A 12,290-nucleotide genomic window follows, 5' to 3' on the forward strand; every position below is an offset into this window, starting at 1 on the left:
TACACAGACATAGAGCCGGGACTTATCCACCGACAAGCTGGGACTCATCTATAACTCCACACCAAGGTGGGGCAGGACCATCCATCGGGTAATGGCAGACCTACCCAACGGAGGCAAAGACAAGACAGATTCCCCTTGCAGGGCAACGGCAGAACGGCCTGACTTACCCCACAGAGGTGAGGACAAGACAAGACAGATCCCCCTGCAGGGCAACGGCAGAATGGCCGGACTTACCCCATGGGGGCGAGGACAGGAAGAAACAAACGCCAAGGAATGACAGACAGTTCCACCTCTGCATCGGGGTAGCTCCGAGTAGCCATTACGACTGGCAGCCTTGGCTGGCTACGGAAGCAACCGGATCCCTACCTAGCTCGGAGTGGCTGACGGCCACCCAACTGGCCCAGGTAACAGCTGAATCCATACCGCAATGACCGCTCCGACTACTACCAGCAAGGCTCCCAGAAGCCATGGTTCTCCAACGTGGCCCCAAGGATGGCAAGAGTCCGTTCTAGCCTTCCACCAGCTATCTGTGCCATGAGTATCTTGACAAGATGACCCCCCCCAACCACACTCAATACCAGGGCCACATATTCTCAGTTCCAATATAAACCAAGCGACCGCTGTAAAACCCGGAGTCTGGATTCCGCAGACTTCGGACTGAACCACCACACTTGACCGTGAGTGGATGGGCCAAAAATAGCTTTAGTTGTGTTGAAAAAGCCTTGAGTGTCGTTGGCATCTGCTAGTTGTTGGATTTCCTGAGCTTTCTTCCTCCACCATTGTTTTTTTCAGGTTTCAGGTGCTTTTCTGGACTGCAGCCCTGCATTACTGATAGCGTTTCCTTTTGGTAGCCGATTGTTGGTCATTTTGTAAGGTAATGAAAGCTTTTCTCTTTCCATCGATGAGCTGTTGGAGTAGTTTGTCGTTATCATTGAGTCAATCCTGATGTTTTTTCGTCTTGAACCCAATTGTTTCTTTGCAGGAGGTGATAGCATTCTTCAATTGATTCTAGTGTTCTTCTACAGATGGTGGGATTTGTTGCAGCAGTTGTTCTTGAAGATTTTTTTGGAACTTCTGTACATGGTTGATGTTTTGAAAGATATCAATATTAAATTTCTTAATAGTGTTCTGATTTTGGTGTTTCCTTTTTGGGCCTAATCTTCATTCTCATGGTGGACGAGATGAGTTGATGGTCTGTCCAGCACTCATCGGCACCAGTAACAGCTCTTGTTATCAGTACATCTTGTTAGGTCCCGAGATCGTATGATGATGTAGTCGATGAGGTGCCATTGTTTGGGAGCGTGGATGCTGCCAGGAGACTTTGTGCCTGTCTTTCTGGTGAAATAGGGTGTTTGTAATCACCAGGTTGTGTTCAGCACATTTGGTGAGGAGGAGTGTTCCACTGGCATTGACCTTGCCAACTCCTTCCTTCCTTATTATTCCAGTCCAGAGCGTATGATCTTTCTGGACTCTGGCATTGAAGTCTCCCAAGAAAATGATCTTGTCATTGTTGGGAACAGAGGAAAGGATGTGGTCAAGTTGGGTGTAGAAGTTCATGTTTATTTCATATTCAGCATCCAGGGTTGGAGCATAGGCACTGATGATGGTGGCATGTTGGTTCTTGATAAGCTGGATTTGCAGAGTCATGAGACATTCATTGATTCCCAGTGGTTGCTCTGTCAGCTCCTGAAGTAGGCTGTTTCGGATGGCAAAACCTACTCCGTGGATCCACGGTTGTTCAGGATCAAGTCTTTTCCAGAAAAAGGTGTATTGACCTTGCTCTTCCTTTAGTTGCCCTTCTCCAGCTCTGTGGGTCTCACTCAGAGCTACAATGTCAAAGTTGAATTTTTGGAGTTCCTGGGCAACAAAGACAGTTCTCCTCTCTGATCAGTCTGTGTTTGGGTTATCCGTCAGAGTTCATATATTCCAGGGTCCAAATTTCATAGTTTCACTTCTCGGTGTTTTTCAACCGCATGATGGTGATCTGTCTGGATGTGGCTTTCCAGACAGGATGGAGTGAAGCAGACTATTTTTAGGGCACCTTTTCTAGCCCCTTCCCAGTTCAGGGTGAGCAGAGTGGATCCTAAATAGGGCTGCTCAGACGTGAATACTGCTACCGAACAACTTTCCTGCTTCTGTCCAAAAGCTGAGAGACTGAATCAAGTATTCACCGCTTTCATGCCGGTTCTTGACTAGGAACTTCTGAGCTATCACATTGCCTGCTCCTGTCATCCTCCCCCGATCGCCGAAAGACTTGAAGAAGTGGCCCACAGAGCGAAGACACCTGTGCGTGTATTTGTTTAACGGGTACTTGATGTTGCACTCCAAGAAGCACACGATACTTCACAAATCAACCAACTGATTCCAACGGCATGGAAACCACGACAATTGGAGCTGATGGATTTGTTACAGCCTTCATTCGCCTTCACAGCCGTTGAGTTTGGAGTAAATTCTTCCACCTGGTCCACCATTGAGGTCTTGGTTGGATTGTTTTTTGTCAGGGACCTCACCCTCGACCTTAACACCATGGGTGACCCTACCAGGAGCATAGCTCCAGATGGCATCGCTCTCGGGATCTCAGGACCACACACGCTTCTCCACCGTGACAAGGTGACAATCCATGGAGAAGAGAAGGGAAGCAGCTGTTCCTGACTCACTGGGTGTGTGCCTTCAGGCTTCTGTACCGCCTTCCTAATGGTAACAATGAGAAGAGGGTATGTCCTGGGTGGTAGGCATTTGATTTCATTGGTTTGGCACAATAATGTGGGACAAAGGGCCTGTTCCTGTGCTGTATTGTTCTATGATCATCCGGATCATTGGCTAGATTGATTCTGGAGTATGTTAAAGGGTCGGCAGAACACTTTCAACTGTCTTCTACACCATCCAGGCACCCAAAGAATCTTTTCCAAGTGAAAAAGTGACTCATTTGCAATTCTACCAATCCATGAACTTCATTTGGTATTCACAATGTAGTCTGTCTTGGAGAACAGAAATACTGTATGGTGAACTCTTTGCAGAGTCTGATGGGTGACCCTGTGTTTCTGACAACTTATTTTAATTCTCTTACCTATTGGTTTGTGTCTTATAACGAGCCCCAATATAACACGGAAGAAGAGCATTTCATTTTCCATCTCGAATTTTCTAACTTCTGATTAATCACTTTCTCTGGATATTTGCATAACAGGTTCACTCCCCCTCTTACTGTCCCCACCAATAATCTATCCCGCGAAGTCGGGATACAGATATTTCTGCAGCTCCAGATGAAGCGTTTCGAGCCGAACCGCCGAATGTCCGTCTCCCTCCACAGACACCGCCCCAACCTGATTGTCTGTACCTATCACAATTATTCTGTTAGCCTCGCATCCGTCATCTTTAAAACAATCATTCTGTCCTCACTGGCTGAATGGACGATAGTCCTCTGGAAACACCGAAAGAGAACTACATTCCCCACAATGTAGTGTGTGTGTGTGTTTTGGGGGCGCTACCCCTGCCCCCAAAACACACACACAATAAAACTACAGTTCCCCTAGTGGCTTGGTAGACTACAATTCCCATATTGCTTCGGACTGCACTACATTTCCCAGAATGATTAGGGAGACGGCCTAGGGTGGGTGGCCGAATCCAAGGCCGGGAGTTGGGCAGCGGCCCGACGGGAGACCATGGCGATCAGTGAACTGTCGTCTGGCTCCATTGCCACCAATCTGAGCGTTCCGCTCGGAACTGCCGGTCGTCCGCGCGGCTGCGAGAATGGCGCCCTGATGGGCAACTTCGGCATGTTCATCCAGGGCTTACTCGGTGTAGTGGCCTTCAGCCTCTTGATGTGTGAGTGTGGGGGGAAGAGTGGGAAGAGTATGGTGGAGAGGGATGTACGGGGAGGGGACGGGTGGGTAGAGGAACGGCTGAGAGTAGGCTGTGTGAGGGGTGCCGGGAAGGAAGGGGTGAGGGAAGGGAGGGAGGGGGTGGGCTGATGTGGAGGGAGGGAGGGGTGGGCTGGGTGTGGAGGGAGGGAGGGAGGGATGTAGGCTTGGAGCAGAGGGCCTGTTGATGTGTGAGTAGGGGAAGAGGGGTGGTTGAGGGTTGCCTTCAGCCTGATGCGGAAGGGGTTTATGGGAAAGTTGGGTGGGGGGAATGGAGGGAACCTTTATCCTTATGATGTGTAGGTAGACAAGGGAGATGGCTGGAAAGTTTTGGTAGCTTGTGGAGGAGGATCATCTTTCTCTGTTTTGGAATGGAAAAACTTAAATTGTAGACTAGTATATTTTCAAAATTGGTTGAGTCCTTCATAGGGAGTTTATGGACTACAGGGTGCTAATGATCAGTTGATTGGGTGAGAAGAGTAAAAATGGTGGGAATTTAATCCTGTGGTATGATAAACTTTGGGAGGACTAATCAGGTTGGACATAATGAATGCTGATGAATAGAGGGTCTACTGTGTACAAATATCCCTGGAGATGGCAACACCAGAAGATGTGATAATGAAACTCTATAAATATTGGTTAGACAGTAGCTGGAGAACTGTGTTTGGTTTTAATTTTGTAGGAAAGTTTTGAGAGGGTTCAGAGTACATTCACCAGGATGTTGCCTGAGTGGAATATTTGTTTTTATTATTGTCACGTATACTAGGAGACAGTGACATCCACAAAATGCTGGAGTAACTCAGTAAGTTAGGCAACATCTGTGGAAAAGAATAAAGAATTGACATTTCAGGTCAAGACCCTTCACCAGGATACAGTGAAAAGCTTTTGTTCACATGTGATCTAGACAGATCATTCAATATATAATACATCAGGATTTAAAAAAAAAACCAAGAGAATGCAAAGCATAGTTTTGCAGTTACAGAGAAAGAGCAGTGCGGGTAGTAACATAAAGTGTAATGACATAGAGGTAGATTGGGAGATCAGAAGTTTTAGCGTATGACATATAGAGAGGTAGTTACACCCAAGGTGCAGGACACAGGAAACTGGGTGACAGTCAGGAAGGGGAAAGAGGCTAAGGAGCCAGTGTGGAGTACGCCTGTGGCTTTCCCCTTCAACAACGGTATATCACTTTGGATACTGTTTGGGGAGGATGACCAAACAGGAAAGTCGCAATGGGTGAGTCTTTGGCATTGAGTCTGCCTCTGTTACTTAGAAGGGAAGGGGTGGGGGAGGAGAAGACGCACACTGTGGTGATAGGTGGTTCATTAGTTAGGGGAACGGACAGGAGGTTCTGTGAGCGAGGATGAGAATCCTGGATAGTATGTTGCCTCCCGGCTGCCAGGGTCTGGGATAAGTCCGATCCAGTACTCAGCATTCTTAAATAGGAGGCTGAACAACTAAAATTTGTGGTCCATGTAGGTATCAATGACATGGTTTGGATAAATGATGAGGATCTGCATTGTGAGTTCAGGGAGGTTGCGAGGTTGAAAGGCAGGACCTCCAGAGTTGTGATCTCAGGATTACTACCTTTCCTCATGTTCAATTACATTAAGAGTTTGGGATGCTTAGTATACTTGTGTTAGCTGTAGTTTATATTTGCATATGCTAATTACCAATCATGTAATCTCAATCTCTTTGTACTATTGTTGTTATGTTTATGAATTTGAAAATGAATAAAAAGATTGAAAAAGAAAGTATTACGACCTGTGCCACATGCTAATGAAGCCAGAACTAGGAAAATTATACAGTTTAATATGTGGCTAAGGAGTTGGTGTAGGATGGAGGGCATAAGATTTTTTGATCATTGGACCCTCTTCCAAGGAATTTGGGACTTGTACAGAATAAACGGTATGCACCCGAACTGGACTGGACAAGCGGGAAGGTTTGCTAATGCTGCACACTTGGGTTTCAACTAGAGTTACAGGGTGCTGGGAACCAGAGTGCCAGAACAGTTAGTGGAGAGGTTGTGGAGGTAGATGTTGGTAAGCCCTCGGACAAAGTTAGGAATCAAAAGGTTGAGCACGGGGTGGCTAATGTCCTGAGCTGCATATATTTCAATGCAAGTATCGTAGAGAAGGCAGACAATAGTGCTGCAGATGAGGTAGTTGGTTTGCAAAAAGATGCAGTGTAGTGAGGAGAGATGTTGATGGGGCAAAATTGCAGTCAATGTGATGAGTTACAACGTAAAAGGCAGACAAAATCGAAAGGGTGAATACTGGACTGAAGGTGTTGTATTTGGATGCACGCAGCATATGGAATAAGGTAGGTGAACTTGCTGCACAGCTACAGATTGGCAGATAGGCATTGCTGAATCATGGCCGAAATCGTACCGTTTATAGCTGAAAGCAGGGTAAGTATTTTGCATCAGTATGGTGGAAGTTTCAGGTGTCAGGGGTCAAGAAGTATGTGAAGTTACTATTATTAGCGAGAAGGTTCTTGGGGAAACTGAAAAGTCACCTGGACCAGATGGTGAACAGCCCAGAGCTCTGGAAGATGGCTGAAGAGATTGTGGAGGCATTAGTAATGATCTTTCAAAAATCTAGAATGGTTCTGCAAGAATGGAAAATTGTAAATGTCACTCCACTCTTCAAGAATGGAGAGAGGCAGAGAAAAAGAACCAATAGGCCTGTTAGTCTGACCTCAGTGGCTGGGAAAATGTAGGAGTCAATAGTTAAGAATGTGGTTTTGGGGTCCTTGGAGGCACATAATAAAATAAGTCATAGTCAGCATGGTTTCCTCAAAGGAAAATCTTGCCTGACAAATCTAATGGAATTCTTTGGAAAAAAAATAACAAGCAGGATAGACAAAGGAGAATCGGTTTATGTTGTGTACTTGGGTTTTCAGAAGGCCTTTGATAAGGTGCCACTCATGACACTAATTAACAAACTACAAGCCCATGGTATTACAGGAAAGATTCTAGCATGGAAAAAGCAGTGGTTGATTGGCAGGAGGCAAAGAAAGCCTTTTCTGGTTGGCTGCTGGTGCCTAGTGGTGTTCCATAGGGCCCTGTGTTGGTACCCGATTTTTTTTTACATTAGGGTTAGGGTTAATGACTTGGATGATGGAATTGATGGCTTTGTTGCAAAGTTTGCAGATGATATGAAGATTGATAGAGGGGCTGGTAGTTTTGAGGAAGTAGGCTATAGAAGGGGAGACATTTTAGAGAATGGGCAAAGAAATGGCATAGAATACAGTGTTGGGAAGTGTATGGTCATGCACTTTGTTAGAAGAAATGAATGGGTTACTATTTTCTAAATGGAGAGAAAATACAAAAAAACTGAGATACAAAGGGACTTGGGAGTCTGTGCAGAATTCCTTAAAGGTTAATTTGTAGGTTGAGTCTGTGGTGAGGAAGGCAAATGCAATGTTAGCATTCATTTCAAGAGGGCTAGAACATAAAAGCAAGGATGTAATGTTGAGTTTTTATAAAGCACTGATGAAGCCTCAATTGGAGTATTGTGAGCAGTTTTGGGCCCCTTATCTTAGAAAGGATGTGCTAAAACTGAAGAGGGTTCAAAGGAGGTTCATGAAAATGATTCCAGAATTGAATGGCTTTTCATGTAAAGAGCACTTGATGGCTTGGGCATGTATTCACTGGAATTCAGAAGAATGAGGGGTGACCTCATTGAAACCAATCAAATGGTGAAAGGCATTGATACAGTGGATGTGGAGAGGATGTTTCCAGTGCTGGGAGAGACTAAGACCAGAGCATCCTTTCAGAATGGAGATGAAGAGGAAATTCTTTAGCCAGAGAGTGATGAATCTGAGGAATTCTTTGCCACAAGGAGCTGTGGAGGCCAGGTCTTTGTGTATATTTAAGGCAGAGGTTGATAGATTCTTAATTACTCGGAGCATGAAATGATATGGGGAGAAAGAAGGCAGGAGATTTGGGTGAAGAGGAAAATTGGATCAGTCATGATGAAATGGAGGAGCAGACTCGATGGGCCAAGTGGCCTAATTCTGCTCATATATCTTATGGTCAAGGTATAACAGGTCTGTTCACAGGTCTGATAATGGGATAGAAGCATTTCTTGAAGTACTGTGTTACGCACTGTTAAGTTTCTGTATTTTCCTAATTTGAGTGAGGTTGTGGGAGAAGAGAGATTACTGGGGTAGGAGGGTCTTTGATTGGGTCATAGTCTTACAGCAGAAAAACAGGCATTTTGGCTGACCTTGTCCATGCCAACCATCGTACCCATCTAAGTTAGTCAAATTTGTCCAATTTTGACCATATCTCTCTAAACTTATTCTAAACAACTTATCTGTCCAACAATCTATTAAATGTTGATATTGTACCTGCCTCAACCACTTCCCCGATGGCTCAGAATACTTTATAGAAAAAGCAAAGTAGAAATGTGTGATCTTAGGACTGGTGCATAGGGGTTGGAAACCTAGGGTCCCTAATTGTTCAAATCATTCAAGGTTAACAAAAAGCAGTTTGGTTTATTTTTAGCAATTTGGCAGAGAGATGCACAAAGTAAGGAAAGTTGTTTTAACAAATCAAAGGCAACACATTTCTATTCATTTACAAATACATGGTGGACAAATATCAAATAGTTCAAATAGAGTAGAGAGATCAGGAGTGGCTGCACCAAATTTGAAGAAATGTCTGCAGTTGACTTGAATGTTGAGTTTTGGAGATGGAGTGGCAGGCAGCTGGAGTCATTGAGACTGAAAACTTGCTGGAGAATAAATCAAGAGAGGTGTTGATGTTGATTATACAGATGCGCCAGGCAGGTCAGGAACATTGAGGGGATGGGGAGTGCTGATGTGCGCATGGAACTCTCCAGATTAACTTATCCAAACCCAACTTGTCTATTTGAACGAGTCCCATTTACTCGCATTTCAGTCATAGCCATCTAGACTTTTTCTATCTCTGTACTTACCCAAATGTCTTCTAAATGTCGTTATTGTACCTGCCTTAGTTAGTTTCTCTTACCCACCATCCTCTGCATCAAGAAGCTGCCCCTCAAGGTCTCTCAAATCTTTCACCTCTCACCTTAAACCTGTGCTCTCAAATTATCAGTTCCCCTTCCCTGGGATAAAGGCCGTATGTGCATTCTCTTTATACTCCAAATCATTTTATATAATTTTATAAGATCACCCCCTCAGTCTCCTATCAACCAAGGAATGAAATTGTAGCCTACTCAACCTCTCCTTGTAAATCAGGCCCTTGTAAATCTTCTCTTTGCTCTTTCCATCAGAAAAAGAATGCAGAGAAAGGAGGAGGCAGTGCGTCAGAAATCTTTCAACACCCTCTGTCCTTTTTTTTATATGGGATTGGTCAAAGCTATTGGCACACTGGGTTTCATCAGTTAGGACACTGAGTATGGAAGTTGGGATGCTGTGCTAGAAGGGTGGGTTAGTAAGATTGCTAATGACACAAAAGTTGGTGTTGTGCATGGTCTAGAAGGTTGTCAGAGGTTATGGTGCAACATTGATAGGATGCAGACTGGGCTAAGAAGTGGCAGATAGAGTTCAACCCAGATAAGTGTGAAGTAGTTCATTTTGGTAGGTCAAATTTGAAGACAGAATTTTATATTAATGGTAAGACTCTTGACAGTGTGGAGGGAGGATCAGCAAAATCTTGAGGTCTAGGTCCATGGGACATTCAAAGCTACTACACAGATTGACAGTGTTAAGAAGACGCATGGTGTGTTGGCCTTCAAGAGCTGTGAGGTAATGTTAAAGTTATATAAGACCTTAGTTAGGTCCCACTAGGAGTACTGTGTTCAGTTCTGGTCACTCCATTAGGGGTAAGATGGGGATACTATAGAGAGTGTGCAGAGGAGATTTACAAGGATGTTGCCTGAATTATAAATAAATTAGAAAAATAGAGGGCTATGTGGTAGGGAAATTCTAGGCAGTTTCTAGCGTAGTTTATATGGTCTGCACAACATTGCGCCAAAGGGCCTGTAATGTGCTGTAGATTTCTGTGTTTCAGTTATATAAGACCATAAATCCATTCAGCCCATCGAGTCTGCTCTCACATTTCATCGTGGCTCATTCCAGAACCCATTCAATCCATATACCTCCATCTCACCGTATCCATTGATGCTCCAACCGATCAGGAATCTATCCAGACATTGGTGAGGCTACATTTGGAATATTGCATACAAGTTTGGTCACCCTGCTGTGGGAAAGATGTCATTAAGCTGAAAGTATGCAGTGGAGATTTCTGAGGATGTTGCTCGGACATAAGGAATTTCTTTTTTATTTATTCCTTTATGGGATGAGGGCATCGTCAGCTAAACCAGCATTTATTGCCCATACAACAACACACACAAAATGCTGGTGGAACACAGCAGGCCAGGCAGCATCTATGGGAGAAGCACTGTCGACGTTTCGGGCCGAGACCCTTCGTCAGGCCCGAAACGTCGACAGTGCTTCTCCTATAGATGCTGCCTGGCCTGCTGTGTTCCACCAGCATTTTGTGTGTGTTGTTGTTTGAATTTCCAGCATCTGCAGATTTCCTTGTGTTTGCTATTTATTGCCCATTCCTATTTGCCTGAGAAGATGGTGATGAGCTGCCTCTTGAACCATTACTGTCCTTGACAATGAGGAACTGCGTTACGTTTCAAAGTCAAGATGGTGAGTGATTTGGAGGAGGATTTCTAGGTGGTGGTGTACCGAGGTATCTGCTGCTCTTGTCCTTCTAGATGGTAGTGTTCGTGGGTCTGGAAGGTGCTTCCTTAGGAACTTCAATGTGTTGTTGTAGTGCATCTTGTAGATAGTTCACACTGCTGCAACTGTTTGTCGATGGTGGAGAAATTGATGCTTGTGGAAGGGGTAGCAATCAAGTGGACTGCTTTGTACTAGATGGTGTTCAGCTTCTTGAGTGGTGAGTATTCCATTACACTCCTGACCTGAGCCTTGTAGATAGTGGACAGGCTTTGGGAAGTCAGGAGATGAAGTACACGCCACAGGATTCCTAGCCTTTGACCTGCTCTGGTAGCCACAATGTTTATGGCTAAACCAGTTCAGTTTCTTGTCAATGGTAGCATCCAGGGTGTTGATTGCAGGGCATTTAGTGATGGTGAACCCATTGAATGTCAAGAATGATGGTTAGAGCCTCTGTTGTTGGAGATGGTCATTGCATGGTTCGATTGTTACTTACCACTTGTCAGCCCAAGCCTGGATATTGTCCAGATCCTGCTGCATTGAGTTTTGGAGAGAGGTTGAACAGGTTGGGACTTGAACAAGCTGCCAGAGGAAGTATTTGAGGCAGATACCTTGACATTTAAATGGCATTGAGACTGGTACATGGATAGGAAAGGTTTAGAACAGGGGATCCCAACCTTTTTTATGTCATGGACCCCTCAATTAACTGAGGGGTCTGTGGATCCCACATTTGGAAACCCTGATTTAGAGGGACATGGATGAAACCCGGGGTGCATTCCATCCGGCCCCAGAGACTTGCGTATCATAATGGTTTTGAAAAACTGTAGCACATCCTCTTTCTTAACATTAACATATACAAGCATATCAGCCTATTTTACGCAGGCCTTCATAAACATTAAATCCCCCCCCCCCCCCACTGGTGAATACTGAAGCAACATAATTCATTAAGGGTGGTGACGGAGAGTTGCTCCTCAGATTGGAGGCCTGTGATCAGTGGTGTGTCAGAGGGATTGGTGTTGGCTTCTCTGTCTTTGTCATCAATATTAATGATTTGGATGATAGGTGCTGGGGCATTGGAACCAGTTCTGGGGGAGGTGGGACTGTTATAAACAGGACGGTCTGCACCTGGGCTGGACTGGAACCAATGTCCTAGGGGGAGCGTTTGTTACTTGCTGTTCAAGAGGATTTAAACTAATGTGGCAGGGGGATGGGAACAAGTGCAGAGAGACAGAGGGGTGTAAAATGAGGGTAGAAGCAAAAAGTAGTAAGGTGAAAAGTAAAAGTGGCAGGCAGGCAAATCCAGGGCAAAAAGCAAAAAGGACCACTTTTCAACATAATTGTATAAAGGCTAAGAGTGTTGTAAAAACAAGCCTGAAGGCTTTGTGTGTCAATGCGAGGAGCATTCGTAACAAGGTGGATGAATTGAATGTGCAGATAGTTATTAGTGAATATGATATAGTTGGGATTACAGAGTCATGGCTCCAGGGCGACCAAGGATGGGAGCTCAACATCCAGAGATATTCAGTATTCAGGAGGGATAGACAGGATAGAAAAAGAGGTGGGGTAACATTGCTGTTTAGAGAGGAGATTAATGCAATAGAAAGGAAAGACGTTAGCCTGAAGGATGTGGAATCGATATGGGTAGAGCTGCATAGCACTAAGGGGCAGAAAACGCTGGTGGGAGTTGTGTACAGGCCACCTAACAGTAGTAGTGAGGTTGGGGATGGCATTAAACAGGAAATTAGAAATGCA

General features: G+C 44.7%; 1 protein-coding gene across 2 annotated transcripts in view; it reads left to right on the forward strand.

Annotated features, from left to right (window-relative positions):
* Positions 1-3,601: 3,601 nt before the first annotated feature.
* stimate (STIM activating enhance) overlaps positions 3,602-12,290 on the forward strand; it is a 128,237-nt gene continuing 119,548 nt past the window's right edge. The window contains exon 1 of one of the 2 annotated variants that reach the window (XM_059943855.1): positions 3,602-3,822. In XM_059943855.1, coding sequence (XP_059799838.1) covers positions 3,660-3,822 — 163 coding nt within the window. In that variant the 5' untranslated portion in view covers positions 3,602-3,659. The remainder of the gene's footprint in view (positions 3,823-12,290) is intronic. The other variant, XM_059943856.1, reaches the window with a different exon arrangement.

The sequence above is a fragment of the Hypanus sabinus genome, chromosome 19 (genome assembly GCF_030144855.1).
Source record: "Hypanus sabinus isolate sHypSab1 chromosome 19, sHypSab1.hap1, whole genome shotgun sequence".
Lineage (NCBI taxonomy): Eukaryota > Metazoa > Chordata > Chondrichthyes > Myliobatiformes > Dasyatidae > Hypanus > Hypanus sabinus.